We start from the raw sequence: 21,272 nt of genomic DNA, 5'->3' as shown, positions 1-21,272 counted from the left end.
ACTGTAACGTGACTGTGAATACTTCCAGGGCCGTGACTGTAAATACTTTCAGGGCCGAGTGGAGTTTGTTCTGGTGAGGTTTTATGTGTTCTCCTTTTCTTACAAAAAAAGAAGGAGAAAAAAAATAGTGCTCAGTGACGAAATGGCAGCAAGAAACATTCTCCAAGTACAGTCTCGCACGCTCCTCAGCTCCTTAGTCCAAAACAAGTGAAGCCACGGACGAGCTCTGGTTTTCAGGTGCTTCACCCAGTCCTTACTGGCAGGAGTTTCATGAGCAGCGATGGAGTAAGAGTTAGTGGGACTGTGCCTTCTGTTTAGTGACGGACCCGGAGGCGTGGATGAGACCTGGGAGGCCTCGGGAAGTTGAGCTCTGAGCTGTTTCCTTGGATGTGGCCGGTTGCTCAGTACCACCTCCCTGGGGCCTCCTGCGTGGGAACATCGGCCCTTGCAGGGTGGGCAGCAGAGGTCAGGATGGCTGGACCCCTGGCCCTGGCAACTTCGGTGCTGTTCTAACACCTAGGCCAGTGGGTTCCAGAGTGTTTCATACACAGAGGCTTAAGACAAGGGAAGCCCTTTCAGGGTGTGTGTGTGTGTGTGTGTGTGTGTGTGTGTGTGTGTGTGTGTGTGTAGGCGGGATGGTTAATTTCTAATACATGGTAATTTCGAATCAATGGAAACTGTAATAGTGGGATGTAGCCACCATTCCAATAGGCTGGAGTTTTTTGTGTTATGAATATGGCATTTTTAAAGTTTGACCTAAGGGTAGGACCTTGTTCCTTTGAGTCCCTCAAAGCGTATCATATTCATGTTAGTGTAGAGGTGCTCTGTCTGCCCTGGCCTGAGGAATCTTTTCTTTGAGTAAGTTGGCATTTTTGTGAAAACTGAAGCTTGAACCTCCAAACCTTACACTGACTACTTCAAGTTTTTGCTTCCCGCTGTTACCGGGGGAACCATTAGCCGAAATCTGATATGTATGAACATTCTCTCTCCCTCGTCTCTCTCCCCGTCCTCTCTCTGGCTGTCCTTCCTCTCCCACCAACCCCCAGTATAGCTTAATACAAACTCTTGAGGGCTGCTAGAATTAAAAAAAAATCCTGCCACTTAATTTTTCTTTTCTTAGCTTCCTAAAATAAAATATTACTTTTTGTTCTTATCCCAGTTCACACTTCAACAACCTCAGATCAGTCAAATGTTTATTAAAATTTTTTTTTAAAAACATAACAAATCAGAATTGATATAGAAAAAAAAATTCAAAAAAGCAAACCCATCAAAGCAAAACAAAAACAAGCCAGCATCATAAAATTCAGAGAACCCCCTCTACCATGCTCCCAAAAGAAAAACTCTATTTAGAGCCTGAAGTAGATGGAGCTGATTGCCTGGCTTGGTTTTTTACATGACCCTGAATAGGACACCTCAGTGTGGGGCCCTTCTCCCTGCCACTGCAGCTTGTGCAAATGAAGACTTCCTCCCCTTATTCGGAATGGAGGATCAAGGATATTAACGATGCATTGTTCCTCTTCCAGTGATATTTGTGAGGATGAAGGAGGAAAGCAGGAGGGAAATGAGTGCTAAATATATTTTAATCACCTCTGCTGCTTTGAAAGAATTCCCACAGATAATCTTCAGCTCTTCAGCAAAAAGCAGACTCCACCCTCGAGCCTCCCCTTGTCCCTGTGTGATGTGGCACCGACCTGCAGTGTGGAGGGGTTTGCACAGTGCTCTCATTGTGTAATTAAAAGAAATATCCTGATGCTGATGGACCTGGGCTGGCTTGTTAGCACTATCAGTGCAAACACAGAGACATTAAATTTAAGTGAGGGCCTGGCTAGTTTCTGGGCTTATTAGATTGTCACCCTGAGGCTCTGTTTATAGAGTGGGGCCCTTTTCCTCCCCCACCTCTGGACTCAAGAAGCTCTTCTGGGGCTTTCAGGAGAAACCTCCCCAAGGAGCTAGCCTGGGCCAGCATTTAAACTGACCCAAATTAAGTCTTCAGGAAGGAAATTCTATTCTTCATCTCACTCCAGAAACAGGGCATAAGCGTAATGTTTTCTTTTTCCCCCAACTGATCTCAAGAAATCAACTTATAGAAGAAAACTGAAATATCCTTCTACTAAAAAAAAGTTTTCTGCTCGATGTCTCTATCTTCCTTTTGATGTCGTTGGGAGAAAGTGTGTCTGCCTCCTTCTTCATTAATATATTCTGTGAAATGTGAGTCCATTTCTTTCTATTTGTAGAACAACAGAGGCCTGCATTTCTGCTCTTATCTCATAATTCTACTTAAAATTCACATGGAGTTGAAATATATCATTTGTATGAAAAATGAGATGGGCCATTTGGAAAATGTAATTTTAAAATATGCAACCTACACCAGCATATGATCAAAGTAATGAGTTAATTTTAATTTCTTTTTCTTGTTCACAGATGTCCTTGAAGGTTATAATGGAACGATTTTTGCGTATGGGCAGACTTCATCAGGAAAAACCCACACCATGGAGGTAAGATTACAATGTGCTCTGATGCGAATCTCTGAGATGACTGAATGGAACTGACGTTTCCAGCAAAACTTGAGGTGCATGTGGCTTTCTTTACTGGGAAATAGAGACGGTTATGTTTGGCCAATTAATTATGTCTTTGAGAAGTTTTAAAATAGCAGCGAAAAATAAAGTCTCAGGAATTCAGTATTTTAAAAAGTACTTTATTGATAACTTTGTGACAGTAACAATACATTCTATTCAGAAACAATCATTGATTAGCTAAGCAGTAGTGTGAACATCATTCTGGACTTCGGCCTCAATCTAACTGGGAAAGCCTGTTGGGAAAATCATTTACCCTGATGAAGGCCCCCGGGGAGGTTTGTCTCTTAGAATAAATAAAAAACTGTAGGTCAGAGATTTTTAAAAGTTGGCTTGTGGGCCACGTTCAGTCCACAGACATATTTTTGTTTGGCCTGCACAGTATTTTTTTTTAATTGTAAGCAATGTTAAAAATTGGGTGATTTCACACAATTCAAATTTTCCATCTTAAGTTGAATATTCTGAAGATCTGGCAGCACTGGGTGAATTTCACCATAATATAAAATTCAAGCTTCACTGTTCACTTCATTGTCCTGTTCAACTTTTTGTTAACATTTCTAGTGCAGGGAACAGCTGCTGTCACCTTGGAGAAGTTTGGTAAAATATTTGTTAGTATTTGTGAAAATGGTACCTGTAATACTGGCCCTGGCCACCCCATGTATATGGGGCTGGACTCTCCATTGTACTCACACCCAGCCCACTTCATGCACACTGGGGTGAAGACGAACTTATATTCGGCATCTTTCCTTATTGACTTACATACCTGCTCCCTGAAGGCACTTCAGGGTATGACCCCAGCTCCAATTGTTGGCTGTGGAATTTTGTGGCTTCAGTCTGTTTTCCAAACAAGGCAGGTCTGCAGACAAAATTGAACCTCTTTGCCTCCTCTTTTCCTTTTTTTTTTTTTTTTTTTAAATCACCAAATCCTATAGGGCCTTCAGAGCCTGATAATTCTTCTAAAGGTGAGGCCCACTTGACAGGTAAGGAGAGGTGGTAAGTGTGGTTATTATAAGAAACCGCGCAGAGGAAGTTTGGGGAATTCAGCGGCAGGGTAAGATGAATCCTTAATCCTTCCAGCTTAGAGTTTTTCATTTACGATGCCCTCGTGGGAATAGCACTGAGACGGCTGCTGCAGAATCGGTTTAGCTTATGAATCATTCCTATTGAAGAGGAGATTTCAAAGGCACGAGGCTAAAATCCTCGGGGCTCTGATGTTCTGCTCATACCGATTTCAAGTGTGGGGTATAGTGCCGGGGATCTCATTTCTGTGTTGTTGACTCTCTTTCACCCATTTTGCTGAAGACAAAGTGGTTCAGAGACTGCACAGATTAAAGGAAGCAAGAGGTTTATTTATCACTTCTTTCTGACTAAGCAGGTCTTTCCCCTGACACCTGAGTGGCATCAGCCCGTCTTTTCCTCCTCTCACACTCTACTGCAGAATGTCTTGGAAGCACTGCCTTGCTATCCTCACCCTCCTGCCCCGGCCCCTCGCCTTTCCCTCTTACTAGGCCCCCGACTCTTGACCTTGAGACTATAGAAAAGTTGCAGTTCCACATTTCTTGTGTCCCACCTAGTCCAGTAGCTGTGGACAAAAACTCCCTCATAGGTCTGATGGCACTTGAAAGAGAGATATGGTGTCTAGTGAGGAATTCAATCAGTCTGGAGATTTTTTTTTTTCTTTTTTTTCTTTTTCTTTTAATTACCAAACTATATATAATGCCAAACAAAAAAACAAAAGCAACCTGCGTTATATAAAATCCCCCAAAATCTCTTGGAATGCTTACAAGAGTGACCTTTTAAGCTTTGGGATTAGAAAATATAAGGTACTTGCTAAATGCCAGAAATTTAAACTGTAAGACATCAAGAGAGAGAATGCTCCCCAGTGTAAAATCTTATTTCGGGAGAAGAGATGGATGTAGGGTGATGGCAAAGAGCTATGCCCGCCCTTTAAAACTAATACGGGAGGCCAGGCGTGGTGGCTTACGCCTGTAATCCCAGCACATAGGTCAGGAGTTCGAGACTAGCCTGGCTAACATGGCGAAACCCCATCCTACTAAAAATACAAAAAAATTTAGCCAGGCGCGGTGGCGCACGTTTGTAGTCCCCGCTACCCAGGAGGCTGAGGCAGGAGAATCGTTTGAACTGGGGAGGCAAAGGTTGCAGTGAGCCAAGATTACACCACTGAGCTTCAGCCTGGGTGACAGAGCAAGACTCCATCTCAAAAATAATAATAATAAATAATAAAATTAAAAACCAAAAAACAAAAACAAAAACTAACATAAGAGATATTTTGCTAAACTAGAGGTTCTCAAGCCGTCTGTGTCTTACAGTGTAAACTTCACAACGCCTGCCCAGTGAGGACTCATGCGGGACCTGAAAGGAACTGGGTTCCGGACAGGTTTCACCTGCGGTTGCCTCTTCATCTTTGTGAGTTTTAAAAGGTCAATTGTAATGAGTTGCTTTCCTTTATTGTGACTTTTGCAGATCACATACTTGTGTCTACAGTTAGAAATAGTTGATGTGGATGGGAGTTTTTTCCTAGTGCCACCCACCCCCTCACTTAATCGAGTTCTTTCTGTAGGGTAATTATAGATTGGAGAAAAGGTAGGGGATATTTTCAGAGGAAGACAGAGGGAAGGAGGAGCCCCAAGCTGAAGTCATAGATACTTCAGGAGACCAAGAAATCCAGGATCCTGGAATGCAATTAAGTCCAAAAAGCCCTACAGGGTCTGCATTCTCTGAAAGGAGGATTTTATGTATTCAGATTACACATTGTGATCTTCCAAAGGCTTTCCGAAGGGGACGTTAATTCCCTGAGTGTCCCTGAGTGGACAGAGCAGTCACATTTTAAGCTGTTTTTCATTTTAATCCCCCTGTTTTTGGTCTGACATCCAGTGGTGATTCCATTACCTTGTATTGAGGGGAACAAACAGATTAAGCCTACATAAAATTGGAAATATTAGCTTCTCAAGATGGAGCATTTAAGGTAGGTTTTCAGTAAATATATGACTCACTGGACAGTGTTAATGCTAAGCTTGGTGGACACCAACACACAGAAGGTCCTGGGCTTGTGCAGCCCATACCCAGGGTTGGCACTGGGGAGGACACAGGGGGTTCCAGCTCCAGCTGAGGAAAAGGGGACTGTTCTTTTGTTCAGTGTGTGATGCCGGGAAGGGCCTCTCTTGGCCCCATGCCCTACTTTGTGATCCTCTTCTGCACACTGATACAGATGGATGGAGACACCTTGTGTTTTTTCTTTCTGCCCAAAGAGATGCTTGGAGGTCATCTGAATGGTACAGGCTTCCCAGCCATCCTGCCAGGCCTGCCAAGTGATTTTGAACAAGCCTGTCTGAACACATGGTGCTCATGTACTGACGGGCTGACGTCTTAAGTGTTTCAGGAAACTCTGCCCTGCTTGGGAGGTCAAGGAGGCAACTGGGGCTGGAACAAAGAGAGTCTTGTTCAGTGGCTGGTGGCCTGGGTCTTGTTTCTTCTTTCATATGTGCTCCTAAAAGATCACATTCTGTGGAAAAAGTTTGTGGATAGAATTATACGGATGCAGTTATAAAGGTCTTTCTCCTATTTGCTTTCCGGGAGAAACAAGGTGATGAAGCAGTGGATTTCTTTGCTCCCCAAGTTCATCTTTGATCCTTCAGCTAAAATACACTTTCACTGTTCTTTCTCAGTTCCTGTACTTTGTTCTCCCACTCACCTTCTCCGCCCACATCCTCTCTGCCCATCCCAAAGTTACCCATTCTTCAAGATTTGGTGTCCCTCAAGCAAGCCATCCCATATTACCCATTTTATTACTGGAAATCTGGGACATTTCTAGTCTCTGAATTTCTATAGCTCTCGGCTGTTTTCCCACTTCTTACTGCCCGACGCAACTGTGCATTGTGTGTCTGGGCTGCGCATTTCATCTGCAAGGGTCAGTGTAGAGGCAGTGAAGACCTCTAAGGAGCACCTCTCTCTCATACACACACACAGAGACACACCACACACCACACCTCCCACACACATCATACACACACACATACATACACAGACACACCACATACCACATATCCCCCACATAAATGATACACACACAAACATATGCACACCAAACACATATACACACACAGACACACCACACACCATAATATACACACAGACACACCACACACCATATATCACACTCCTTAAATGCATCATACACACACACACAAACATATACACACCACACATATACCCACACAGACACACCACACACCACATACCACATACCCTCCCACATACATCATACACATACAGACATATACATACCACAGACATACCTCACACCACACATGGCCCTCACATACATCATAAACACACACAGACATATATATCACACACATACAGACACACCACATAACACATACTGCACATGCCCCCATACATCATACACACACAGACATATACACAGCACACACATATGCACACACAGACACACCACACATTACATCCACCTCCACATACATCATACATATACACACAGATATATGCACACCACACACAAACACACCACACACTACACACTATATACCACATATGACCCCTACATAACATCATAACATACAGAGATGTACACATCACACACATACATATAGACACACATACCACACACTATATACCACACCCCCACATACATCGTACACAGACATACACACACACAGACATACAATATACCACATACCACACATTGTATAGCATACCCCCTACATACACACACACACACCACACACCACACACCACACACACAGAGACACCCCCACATATACATGCACACATACAGAGCCCACATATATCACACACACAACACACACACACACATACTCCCATATACACACACACAACACACACACATACTCCCATACACACACACAATACACACACACATACTCTCATACACACACACATACTCCCATACACACACATACAACACACACTCCCATACACACACACAACACAGACACACTCCCATACACACACACAACACACACACACTCCCATACACACACACACACACATACTCCCATACACACACGCAACACACACACACATACTCTCATATACACACACATACTCCCATACACACACATACAACACACACACTCCCATACACACACACAACACACACACTCCCATACACACACACAACACACACACACTCCCATACACACACAGCACACACACACACTCCCATACACACACACACATACTCCCATACACACACACAAACACACACACATACTCCCATACACACACACACAACACACACACATACTCCTACACACACACACAACACACACATACTCCCATACACACACACACACACACACTCCCATACACACACACACGCACACACACATACTCCCATACACACACACACACTGCATACATCATACAGACACAGACACCACATATCACACATATACAATACACACACACCACAGAATGCCACACAGCCACACACACCACAAGCACCCCCACACTCGCCACACTTCCTACATTCACGCTATAGCACATACCTGCACACATTCCCTACATCCATCTCACACACATATACCCCCCACTTCACACATACATGTTAATACTCCACATACATCACACGCCCCCACACATGCAGACATAACCCCCACACCCCACACGTATATCACACACAGGCGTATACCACACACACACATCACACATCCATATGCTCCCCTAACACCACACACACCCACACACACACACACACACACGCACGCACACTCCACATGCCCCTCCATCCTCCCCTGCATACACACACCTGCGGATTGTTTCGGCAGGCCCAGTTTACTGCACAGAAAGCCCTTACTACTCTTGAGCATCTGAGCTGGATCAAGCCGCCCAGTTCCTAGGCCTGCGGTAGATGTGGGTGTGCTTCTGTTCCTGTGGGGATGGGACGCATCATTATGAGAACCCTCACTTTTCTCACATTGATTTTAGGGTGAGGACTTCAGAGAGACACAAAGTAGAGAGTGTCCTAGATTCATCTCTCGTTCTGCCTTGGTTCTTGCCCTGACAAAGGCAAACAAGGGGATCTCAGCACTGTATCAGCGAGGAATCAATGGGGAGATAAATCCATTGGAAGGGAAGGCATCTCGGAAAATAGATTTGAGTCCATTGTAAATGATTTTTGGATTATCAATCATTCTTCTCTGGCTGTGGGCTACTGAGGAGAAGCTAAGGATTATCATGAATTATTAAAAAGCTCTGGAGGGCTTTGGTAGGGGAGGTCTTTTGATTGGCTGAGTGGAGTCATGACATTTGACCAGATGGAAATGATGTTCTCACCGTAGGTGTTGTTTCTGCCAGTGATCTCCATGATTCAGAGCGTGTGGGGGTCCATTGTCTAATTTGTTACACGTTTATGATGGAATATACAGTTTAAAAGTTATCAAGATTTGAGATTGTCAGTCTGTCATATGGCACCGTTTTCTTTCCTAAGATATATATTAATTGTCAGGGATAGAAATGTGTTTCAGACTCTTCAGGTGAAATAAACTCCAACAACTTCTTCGTAAGAACCTGCTATAAGCTGAGTGCTGTAATACTAACATTTATTTTAGCCCTTCTCGTGTCACTAAGCACCTTATATATCCTATTTAACTTGAATTCTACAATAATTCTATGTAATAAATACGAAATCTTGTAAGCAGTGGAGAGAAATATACATGCACTGGCCTTCCCTATCTTTAGGAAGTATGCAGTCAAACTAAAAAACAGTATCAATACATCAAACTATTTAGATTCCTAATAGATAAGGGCATTCCAGAGAAGTATCCATTTTTCCGGACAAGAGAGCTTTGCTGGAAGCCAGACTGCTGTAATCCCAGCAGCTCATGCCTGTAATCCCAGCACTCTGGGAAGCCAAGGTGGGAGGATCACTTTGAGCTCAGGAGTTGGAGACCAGCCTTGGCAACACTGCGAAACCTCAGCTCTACAAAAAATACAAAAAGTTAGCCAGGTGTGGTGGTGCACACCTGTAGTTCCAGCTACTAGGAAAGCTGAGGATCACTTGAGCCTGGGAAGTGGAGGTTGCAGTCAGCCAAGACTGCATCACTGCACTCCAGCCTGGGCAACAGAGTGAGACTTCGTCTCAAAAAACAAAAACAAACAAACAAAAATCTGGAAAATTCTCTGGATGTACTGTGGGCACCAATCACTTTAAACCTGCAGACTGTGTGTTTGTTCACTGATGGGTTGTTGAACACATATGAGAACTTAAGTGCTTATTTGACGGTGGGCTTAGGCAAAGGCTCTCTGGAGCTTGTGTGTTGCTTTAAATACTTCTGGAAGTCTTCATTAGGAGTTGCTGTCGGATCCTAAGGCATCTTTTCTAAAATCTTCAGGGGTGGCAAATTCTGGACCTTAAAAATGGATTTGGTAATATCCAAATAGCAGAAGAATTTACCTATCCCTATCCCCACCCACTTAGGTGAAATGAGTAAAGTAGAAAAGCGGGGAAAGAAGAATATAAGACTATCTTAAACGTGGATTTAGGTGTTAGAAACAGCTAAAAATTATTTGGAACAATTCGGCCTGGGAACCACAGATTTTTAAAAGAAGTTGATGAAATGTATTTTCTTGATTGATCTGTTAAATGATACTGAAAGTGTTGCTAGAATAAGGTTCTTAGAAATTTTGGAAAATTTTGGAAATCAGTTCTAGAGGTGATTTCATTAAACGAGATTGCCTTACTTGGACCTCCAGGCTCAGGTCAGTTTGTAAATACTCAAAAACCAAATCCATATATTCTCGTTCCTTCTCCTGCTCCCTTTTCCTCCTCCTCCTCCTCACCCCACACTAGCCACATAGACACTGATTTTGTTGCCATGAGTGGCAGCTGGAGGCAATACTGTGGGGCCTCAGAACTTGGCAGAACAAGTGCTCCCCTGCTGGATAAACAGACCAACACATTGAGTTTTTCCACCAACTTCTGGTCTGTTGGCAAGTCAGGTAGATGCCCAAGGGAGCCGGCAGGCACAGGTGGGTGCTTCCTGCTCCACCGAGTTCTGTCTAAGGAACCCAGAGATGGTTCCCTCTCTCTCTCATGTGTCTCCCAGCACGCTTTAACTGCCCGTGTTTGTATTTTCACCCACTAGGGGAAGCTGCACGACCCACAGCTCATGGGGATCATCCCACGAATTGCCCATGATATCTTTGACCATATCTACTCCATGGATGAGAACCTGGAGTTTCACATAAAGGTATGTATTACTGATTGGTCCCCAGAGAAGACACTGGGCCCCAGATAACGTTTCTTATACCTCCTCCTTTCAAGTAGATATAAAAGATGATCTTACTAATTTAAATGACATTCTTGTGCTAAGCAGAGCCCTCTTTATTAGTGACCTAGGCTAACAGGTATCTGGAGGGTTTGCTTGAAATATCCACATAATGAAAGCAAAAGCCTTCTTTAGGAGGAAATCATCTTGATTGTTGCCCAAATTCTACCCTTTATCCTCTGGATTTCTGTGGGTATGACTGAAATGTGTTTGGGTTAGGGCAGCATTTCCCAAAGTGTGTTCTGTGGAACACATTCCCTTGTGTTATTAATGGTGGGCTAGCAGGGAAAAGCACTGTAAGGCCAAATGAGCTGGGAAAATGCTTTCTTGAACAATGTTAAGTTTATCACAAGTTTCAATATACTCTGCAAAGGGGACATGCATTAGATTACATTTCCCAGCTTATTTGAATGTAGACACATTTCTCCCCCTAAGAGTATCACAGACTTGTGTTTTGAGCAGAGTGTCACAGAGCAGAACTCTGAGAAATGTTGGGAAGAGGAATTCTCTTCCTTTTTATCTTCCCCCTTGTATTTTGTTTTTGTTTTAAACCAAAACTTGTTATATGACTTAAATTTGCATTAAAAGAGAGATTTCTACTCTCTTACTGTAGCTGTTAAATAATCAAATTTGGTATTAGGGTATATTCATTGGAACACCCCTTTTGCAAGTGGCTGAAAGGCACTTGTTTAAGCAAATAGAGGATATTGTTATAAGATACAGAATCTGACAGTGGGCATTTTGTGGAGGATGAAGTGTGGAGGGCAGGAAATCTAAGCCCTGTTTTTCTTTTTTCTTTTTAAACTTTTTAGACAATTGAGATATTGTTCACATACCGCAAAATTCATCCTTTTAAAGTGTATAGTTTGATGGTTTTTAATATATTCCCAAAAGTGTACAATGATGATCCTTATCTAATTCTTGAGCATATCGTCACCTCCAAAAGAAACCCCAAACCTGTTACAGTCGCTGCTTTTCTGCCCCCTTGCTTGACTCCTTTCTCTTGTTCTGGACCATCTTTCTCTCTTTTTGGTGGGAGAAGGGGTTGGCAACATGGCAGCTGCTGCTCCACTATTCCTTTATTTCCAACTCTAAATTCTCTTGGGCAGGGACTCATTGGCCCAGCCTACATAGGTGCCCCCCTTGCCCGATGAGCTGTGTCCAGGATGCACATGCTGTCTGGGGGCCCCCACTGTGGCTGGGGAGGGTGAAGGGGCAGTTCTAAGAAGCCTCGCTAAGCAGATCTGCTAAGAGATTTCCCTTCAGGCTGGGATCTTAGTGCGCCAGGCCCATCTGTTCAGAGATGAGGAAATGGAAGTTTAAGGACGCAGGGTTAGGCCAGGCACAGTGGCTCATACCTGTAATCCCAGCACTTTGGGAGGTTGAGGCGGGCAGATCGCCTGAGGTCAGGAGTTCACGACCAGCCTGGCCAACATGGTGAAACCCTGTCTCAACTAAAAAAAAAAAAAAAAAAAATTAGCCAGGCATGGTGGTGTGTGCCTATAATCCCAGCTACTCAGGAGGCTGAGGCACAATAATCACTTGAACCCGGGAGGTGGAGGTTGCAGTGAGCTGAGATTGCTCCACCGCACTCTAGCCTGGGCGACAGAGAGAGACTCTGTCTAAAACAAAAAAAAAAAAACGCAGTTAGAAGGTCCAACTTAAACACCAAGTTATTGATAAAACTAAGAATAGACCCTAGGTCTGACCAACCGCATATGCGATACCTTTTCAATTATATTAAAACTTCTCCCCTTACTACTGTATACCTTTCGTAAATGACATAAAAAGAAGGCACCAACTGTTTGCCCAACTATAAATTACATCTAGCAAATTACTTTTCCTTAGGATTCCTTTTGTTGGCTAAAGCCTGCTTCTCCTTCTTGCCAAGGCCCTTTATATCTAAGGATACAGAAGCTTGTTGCTTTGATGGGATCAAGATTTAGAAGCTTAGTGCTTCTTTAGGGCTGTTTGCATTTAAATAGCTTAAACTACTGCAGGGTTCTTATGTGATAATCCTGGAATAAGATGTTAAACCAATTACTGCCCTCAAAATAGGGTCTTGTGTTAGAATCTTATTAAGATAAAAACAGCCCTAGCATGAAGTTAGGGGAGGAGAGAAACAACACTCTAAGTCTCTAGGGCTGAATTTTACAGTTCAGATTTCTGTGTTGCATTTGTACTTATGCTTACTTGGTTTTATAAATACTAATTATAAGTGGGCAAATTAGTTGCTCACTACTTTGTATTTTGAACTGGATAGTGAGAAGCTAAATCAAGAAAAAGAGGAATAATTAAGGCAATATTGAAAATCTGCTCCTTAAAATGAGTCCCACAGAGGTTTTGAACTTTATTTCTGAACACCCTATTTCTTAATGCCAAACAATGCCTATTTAATTTTCTTCCGCCTGGTCTCACAAAGTATTTGAAATGACAAAACAACAAAATCACCACCCCCCCACACACACCAAAAGCAGAAATTAATAAAATCAGAATCCTGTTTCTACTTACATTGAATGTGAATATGATTCTAATTGCCAGATTTGCCAGTATCTAGTTTGTGACTTTTTTTTTAGATGTAATTAATTTTCTCTGCAATCTGTGGAAATAAGGCCATATGTTTAAGATCTCAAAAATAATAGACAAGTCTTAATGGAAATCAGACAATTCTGAAATAAATAGAATGCGCTGAACCAGTGTTGAGTTGGCTGCAGGAAGGACTGGGTTAGAGATGTCCCGGATTGGAGGCCAAACAGACCCATAAGGATTTGGGGAGTGTGACAGCATGAAAGATCAGAGAAAGCTGTAGGCGTGAGTCTTTCAAATGTCACATACGTGTGGCCATGAGAGATGGGCCTCAGGGACAGGGGAGTCTGACAGGTGTTCAAGTAGGCAGATGTTGCTAGGGATACAGGCAGCCAGGAGAGATGCCCAGCAGTGGATTCCAGGGCTCAAGCTAGGACCCCACATCTCAGAGTAGCTGGGATGGTTCCAGTCAGGTAGTTCCAGACCAAGGCACATTAAAGATAATGGATCCGGGCTGAGTCAGAGCTGGGACCAGTGCTGGGTTAGAGTCTTCGCTTCCCCATGACTGGTCCAGAGCTGGGATGTAGGGAAGAGGTTTTACCTGAGTAGTCACATCTCAGCTTTACAACTTTACAGCTGTTTTCCTTTCTGCCCATTCCCTTGTTTAGATTTCAAAAGCACTTATGAACATAGGGCAGATAAGTTTTTTGGGTAGGCAGAAAGCAGATGTAAACAGAGTACAGAATCCTAGAGGGGGATTTTTGACATTTGTAAAGCCCTATGGCTTCATGTGACAGATGGGACAGTTGAGGCCTAGGGTCTTGGTTATGTGTGAATTGCGTCCCTAAGACCACATATTTAGTTAAAGCAGGTCTCAGACATCAGCCAGCATAAGAATCGTCTGGGGAACTGAGAACCAGATTCCTAGTTCCTTTTCTCTGGGATTCGGATTCAGCAGGACTGCAGTAGCGTTCAGGGTTCTGCAGTTCAAACAGGTTCTTAGGTGATACTGATGAAGGTGGTGCTGCGGCTGAGCCTTGAGACTAATGGGAAGGCCTCCTTTTCTTCTCACAGTCTAACCATCTTTCATCAAGTCCCATTTTGTTCAGATCTTTCCTGGATGCACCAGAGCTGGCCCCCATTACCGGCTCTCGCCCAGTTACCTTTCTGAGCTCCTGTAGTTCTGAACACACTGCCCTTGCCCTCTCCCGGCTTCTCGCAAGTGAGCATTTGGGCTAAGTGCCTCCTCCTTCATGATACTGTCAGTATCATGCAATAAGGTGAGGCCTACTGATTGTTTTCTAAGCTTGCTTGGTGCTCATCTAACGTAAAGCCTAGAGTCCTCCTATAAGTGTCTAGCACACGATGTTAAGAACACCTGAATGACAACCAAAGGGAGCTGTGATGTGTGTGGGTGGAGAGTGGTCCACACTTAGGGAAGCTTAGAGCAAGCGGGATGCAGGGGAATCCCAGTAGAGCTGGCCAGATTATAAGTCTTCACTTTCAACCCCTCATCTTACTCTTCTTAGCTATGCATGACAAAAGCTTTCATAAGTACTAATAATGGTATTTTTGAAATACACTGTGGCATGTCTATTCCAAACTCAATTTGTTTTTAACTAGGTTTCCTATTTTGAGATCTACTTGGACAAAATAAGGGACTTACTTGATGGTAAGTAACCTCAGTGCTTGTCCTTTATTTGTTCTGTAACAAAAGTCCAGGGAGGTTGAAATGGTTTAACACACTTCTGCTTAAGGAATTAATGAAAATTTATAGAGATACTCTATTGCCTTCAGGGTATATGTTTATTCTCAGCCAAGGCTTAAACTTGCATATTGCAAAGAGATTAGATTTGCCTGTACTTTGTAACAAACTTCCATTTTTCCTCCAATATAGAGTCTTTAACTTTTATTTTCTTCTTTGCATGCTGTCATTCTCATCTCTATAGTATCCAAGACCAACTTGGCTGTTCATGAAGATAAAAACAGAGTCCCGTATGTAAAGGTATGAGGAAGATTTGATTGGTGACGCAATGAATTTCTCTCCAGTGTCTGTCATAATACTTATTACGTAAGATGCGCAGAATATTATCTGTAAAGAGCATATAGGCATTTATTCAGGCTCCTTAAATTTAATATTCATCTGGTTTTAAAAATTGACATTTACTTTCTTCAGTTGTGTCTTTTCTTTATGACATTATTATTTAATATTATTCACATTTAAAGAGGCTTTGGTATTGAGTGCAATTGTTTTTACTTTGCAGTAACGCCTATTATAGCATTATCTGTGGAACATCAAAGTATCTAATATTGGTGGCCATAATCATAAATAAATAAAGATAGAAGGCAAAGCAAAACTTCATCCATTTCTTCTTCTCTCATTGATTTCCTTCTTTGATTTTCTGTCTTCTTAAAGTATTGCTGTTGAGTATGAATATGTACTCAAAAACCTAGGAAAATTTGACAATTCTTTTTTTGGTTTACTTCTATATTTCCTAGGGCTTGCCCAGACTTCTCTTTAATGTGGAATTCAAGCCCTGGGCAAGGAGGAAAAGTTGTTGGATCGATATTTCAGCCTTTCTAGTTATCTGCACCTCTAGAAGATAAACAGGAAAATGTTTCAGCCTTTCAAAATATTGTTGCTTTTCAACTCTTTTAATGGTGAACCTGAACTGATTCTCTTCCAGGGCTGCACTGAGCGGTTTGTGTCGAGCCCCGAGGAAGTCATGGATGTAATAGATGAAGGCAAAGCAAACCGACACGTGGCTGTGACAAGTAAGCATGGTGGGGGTGTTTCCTCCCCTGCAGCTTGGGAGACAGATGTCTGCCCACCAACCGAGGGGGGTGGGGAATGAGGTACAAATGAAAGAATGCATGGGAAGGTGATTAGAGAGCAGTGCTCGGACACAGACGCCAGGGTATGTGTGCTATGAGTGTGTCTAGGCAGTCATGGGGAAGGGTGCCTTCTGCTGTGCACAGGACTCTGAGGTCTTGAAGATGTTGGGTGAGACTTACTGGACCCTGATAACAGCCTAAGCCTGAACATTAGGAAAAATAAACAACCAGCCAACCAAAGGGAGGGAAAGAGTAAGCTCCTCAGTTTATTTATTTTGATCATGTTATTGTTCAGGTTAAAAAAAAATTCCAAACCAACAAATTCTATGATACGTTGCAGTCACACACATGGAAATAAACCATGTTAGATTTCTGCCATCTGTAAAAGAGACAAAGAAAGGGAAGAAGGAAGTCAGAAAGCAGAGCCAGGAGCTTTAGGGAAAGCTTTCTGATGTGTTACTAGCAGACATTCAGATCGGCTCATTGGCTCTGAAGTTCCTTCCTCAGTATATTCATTGCATCCCAGGGAAGCAGTGCATATGGGATTCGGGCCGCAGAGGGTCTGTGAAAAAAGAGAGTTGTCTATCTTATTAAGAGGGATGTGGACAGATGACAGTGAGTTCATATGAACAGAAGCTGAGAGAACTAAGGGTTTATAGCTTGCGTGAGGGAAAAAAATCTGGAGGAGGGTGTGTGGACAATGTAATATATCTTACCGTGTTGAAGGTGCTGACACTAAGAAAGAGGGTCAGCTTGTTCTGTTCCATCTCGATGCTTAGAATACCCAAGATTGTTGGAGCTCTAGGGAGGCAGATTTCGACCCCTATGAGGAGAACTCTCCAACCCTTATAGCTGCCCCGAGTGCTGCCTGCTACCTAGAGAGATAGTGAGTTCACTGTTATGTTGTAAAAGAGATTCAGGTATTGGTTTGCTGACTGGTCTAGGCTCTTTAAGTCTCTTCTACCCAAAACTCTCTGATTCTGTGGTCCAGAACTGTAATTCTCAACATTTTCTCTATCTGAGCAACATATCAGATGATATTCATGTATATAGCAACTTTCATAGGTGAGCCTATTCCTGGATACAGTGTTGGTCAAACTCCACTTCTTTTTCTCTTGCTTAAAACATACGCACATACGTGAAAGAATGTAAGACAGATATTCTTATAGTGGCAGCATCTGTCATTTACATTATTCACTCTGTTTCTGAAGCTGTTTTTAATCACAAATTATTTATGGCATACCTCATAATCCATTTTGGTGCCTTGGTTTGGAACTGCTAGTCTAAAAAAAAATTGCTATTATTCTTATCATTCTGGTGAGGTTTTTCTTTTATTATTGCAATAAAATATACTTAACATGAAATTTGCCATCTTAACCATTTTAAAGTATGCATTTATGTGACATTAAGTACCTGCACATTGTGTGCGTCACCACCTTCCATCTCTAGAATTTTTTTTTATCTTCTCCAACCAAAACTCTGTACCCATTAAACACCGATTCTTTATTCTCCTCTTGCTCAACCTACTTTGTCTCTGTGAATTTGACTGCTGTAGGCACCTCATGTAAGTGGAATCATAAAGTGTTTGTCCTTTTGTGAGTTAGTTCACTTAGCATAATGTCTTCAAGTTTCATCCATGTGGTAGCAAGTGTCCTTCCTTTTTAAGGCTGAATAATATTCCATTGTATGTATATACAACATTTAAGAAATTCATTTAAATTAATGGATGCTTGGGTGGCATCCACATTTTGGCGGTTGTGAATAATGCTGTTATGAACATAGGTGTGCAAACGTCTATTTGAGTCCTTGATTTCAATTCTTTTGAGTATATATGCAGAAGTGGAATTTTCGGATCTTATGGTAATTCTACTATCAATTTCTTGAGGACCTGCTACTATTTGCTATTATTACTATTTTCTATAGCAGCTGTACCATTTTCTATTCCTAACAGCAGTACACCAGTTTCCATTTCTCCATATCCTTGCCAACTTGTTGTTACTGTTTTTTATAATCGCCATCCAAATGGTGTGAAGTGCTGTTTCGTTGTGGTTTTGACTTGCATTTCCCCAATGATTAGTGATGTTGAGCATCTTTTCATGTGCTTATAGGCCATTTGTATATCTTCTTTGAGGAATGTCTATTCAAGGTCTGTATTTATTTTTTAATCAGGTTAATTTGTTGTCGTTGACTTGGAGTTCCCTATGTATTCTGGACATCAATCTTTTATTAGATATATGATTTATAAAATTTTCTTCTATTCCATGGATTGCTTTTTTACACTATTGATAGTGTCTTTTGATATAAAAGTTTTTAATTTTGATGAAGTATCTATTTTTATTTTGTTGCTTGTGCTTTGGGTGTCATATCCAAGAAATTATTGCCAAGTCCAATGTCATGAAGCTTTTCTCCTGTGTTTTCTTCTAAGAGTTTTATAGTTTTAGTTTTTATGTGTAGGTATTTGATCCTTTTGGAGTAAATTTTTGCATGTACTCTAAGGTAAGGGCCCAACGTTAATATATTTTTTGCATGTAGCTGTCCAGTTTTTCCAACACTATTTGTTGAAAAGACTGTTCTTTCCACATTAAATGGTCTTGACACTCTTGTTGAAAATTATTTGACCATATGTGTGAGGATTTATTTCTGGGCCTTTTATTCTCTTCTGTTGATTTATATGTCTGTCTTTATGTCAATACCACACCATTTTGATTACTGTAGCTTTGTAGTAACTTTTATTTTTTATTTTTCCATAGGTTATTGGGGTACAGGTGGTATTTGGTTACATGAGTAAGTTCTTTAGTGCTAATTTGTGAGGTTTTGGTGCACCTATCACCTGAGCTGTATGCACTGCACCCTATTTGTAGTCTCTTATCCCTTGCCCTACTCCTACCCTTCCCCTCAAGTCCCTAAAGTCCATTATATTGTTGAAGTGTGAGACCTTCAACTCTGTTCTTATTTTTCAAGATTGTTTAGGCTATTTGGGGTCCCTTGAGATTTCATACATATTTTAGGATGGATTTTTCTACTTCTGTAAAATATGTCATTGAAATTTTGATAGAGATTGCCCTGAATCTATAGATTGTTTTGGGTAATACTGACAGCTTAATGATATTAAGTCTTCCAATCAATCCATTTGTTTGTGTCTTCTTTCATATCTTTCAATCACATTTTGTAGTTTCCAGTGTACAAGTCTTTCCATTCTTTGGTTAAGTTTATTCCTAAGTAGTTTATTCTTTTTTTGCTATTATAAATAAGGTTGTTTTCTTAATTTTTTGGGTTGTTCATTGTTAGTATATAGAAATGCAACTGATTTTTTACATGTTGATTTTGTATCCTACAACTTTGCTGAATTAATTATTAGTTCTAATACTTTTAAAAAAATGAATCTTTAGGGCTTTTTACATATAATCTGGTAAGATGGTTTTGAGAAATGATTGCTGGGGAGGCTGAATGGGATGGTTGCTGGGGTCTCTGTCTGCTTGGCAGACAAACACGAGGATTTGCAAGGATTTTTATTTCCAGTACCACATCCTAATGAAGCATATTTAATTTTGGAAACCTTCTTTGCTGTTAGCATAGATTATAGAAGTGTGTGTCTTAATCCTTGCTTAAGAAAGCTTATGATATTACTGATAAGGCAAGGCTTATGCACATGACTAAGATAAAATACATCATGTATTAATCATGATAAAGTCTGAGGAATTTAAAGTGAGGCAGGGGAGGAAGTAGTGAGTTCTTCAAGGGGAAAGTCATGCTGGAGTAGGAATTTAGAGGATGGGGCTTCAGGTAGAGCTAGAAAATCTGATATCTTAAACTGTTGACTAAGATTTTTAGATTAAATTCTTTGCTCCTTGAAGACATTTAAAATCTTGTATTTCTAGAATGAGCATTGTTTTTCAGAAGAAACAGGGGTCTCAGATAATTTTTTTAATTGGCTGGACTTACTTCAATGAAATGGAGCTATTAGGCATGACTTATTACGCTTTTTAGATGAGAGGTTTGCTACCTAAACCTACATGTTCTTTGTAGAGCAGTAAACTATTTTCCTTTTCAGACATGAATGAACACAGCTCTAGAAGTCACAGTATCTTCCTGATAAATATTAAACAAGAGAATGTAGAGACTGAAAAAAAACTCAGTGGGAAACTTTATTTGGTTGATTTGGCTGGGAGCGAAAAGGTAATTGGTTCTTTATTTGTATTATCTACAATTTTCCCCTTTTATTTGCTTCAGTGTGCAATGGTATAATTTTTATGCTTTTCTATTTTCCTGCTTTAAAGAGCTTTTAAAGTTTCTGAGGCTCTGCCAAGGTGTTGTTACATTTAACCCTTTGTCCCTGCTTTCTTTTCTGGTCCTGAGGTCTCTTATTGGTGTCACAGGCAGGTGCTTTGCATGCCAACTCTGATTTATCCCTGATGGGTCCTTATGATGATTTGAGGCAACAGTTGGTTTGACTTAGCCTGTGGCAGAGGCAGCTGCACACATGTGGGAGGGATATGAACTTCTGAGAAAAGAGAAAATCCCATGTTGTACCCGACTCTAATAGGCCAGGAACGAGCTTTGCCATTGGAATGTGGCAGTCCTGCCTCTGCAGGTTTGTTTTGCTGATAGAAGGTCTGGAACCTGGGGCGCTTCCTGCATTTCCTGGTTCTCCCAGCAGTAGGCATGGGCTGACGGTGTCCCACGTGGGAGGGTTTGGCTCTCTCATGAAGTGTGGCCTGTAATCAGCCTTAGCGGCAAGTTTTTACTGTTCTCTGGTTTCGTCCGGACTCTCTTTTGTCACCTACACCCTGACCCGTGCCCTCCCAGGCCCTGGCCGAGGCTGTACTCCAGAGCAATAGGACTCCCAGAATCTGCAGTCTCACTTCCATAGCACCAGCGGAGGCTTCTGCTGCCACACCCTGTCTGGAGGCACTGACCTCCCTCGAGCAACATCACAGAGCAAGGCCATGTGCACAATGCCCTCTGGCCTCCATCAGCACTGACATCATGCTGATTGTCCCCATGA

At 41.8% G+C, this 21,272-nt stretch overlaps 1 protein-coding gene across 1 annotated transcript in view; it reads left to right on the top strand.

Annotated features, from left to right (window-relative positions):
* The window catches only part of KIF5C (kinesin family member 5C), a 152,513-nt gene that overhangs the window by 52,307 nt on the left and 78,934 nt on the right, over positions 1-21,272 (top strand). The window contains exons 3-8 of the mRNA XM_032145941.2: positions 2,422-2,495; positions 10,724-10,828; positions 15,056-15,104; positions 15,382-15,437; positions 16,120-16,207; positions 20,319-20,443. Coding sequence (XP_032001832.1) covers positions 2,422-2,495; positions 10,724-10,828; positions 15,056-15,104; positions 15,382-15,437; positions 16,120-16,207; positions 20,319-20,443 — 497 coding nt within the window. The remainder of the gene's footprint in view (positions 1-2,421; positions 2,496-10,723; positions 10,829-15,055; positions 15,105-15,381; positions 15,438-16,119; positions 16,208-20,318; positions 20,444-21,272) is intronic.

The sequence above is a fragment of the Hylobates moloch genome, unplaced genomic scaffold (assembly GCF_009828535.3).
Source record: "Hylobates moloch isolate HMO894 unplaced genomic scaffold, HMol_V3 SCAFFOLD_24, whole genome shotgun sequence".
Lineage (NCBI taxonomy): Eukaryota > Metazoa > Chordata > Mammalia > Primates > Hylobatidae > Hylobates > Hylobates moloch.
Note: the sequence above shows the minus strand (reverse complement) of the source record. Positions and strands in the feature narration are given on the sequence as shown.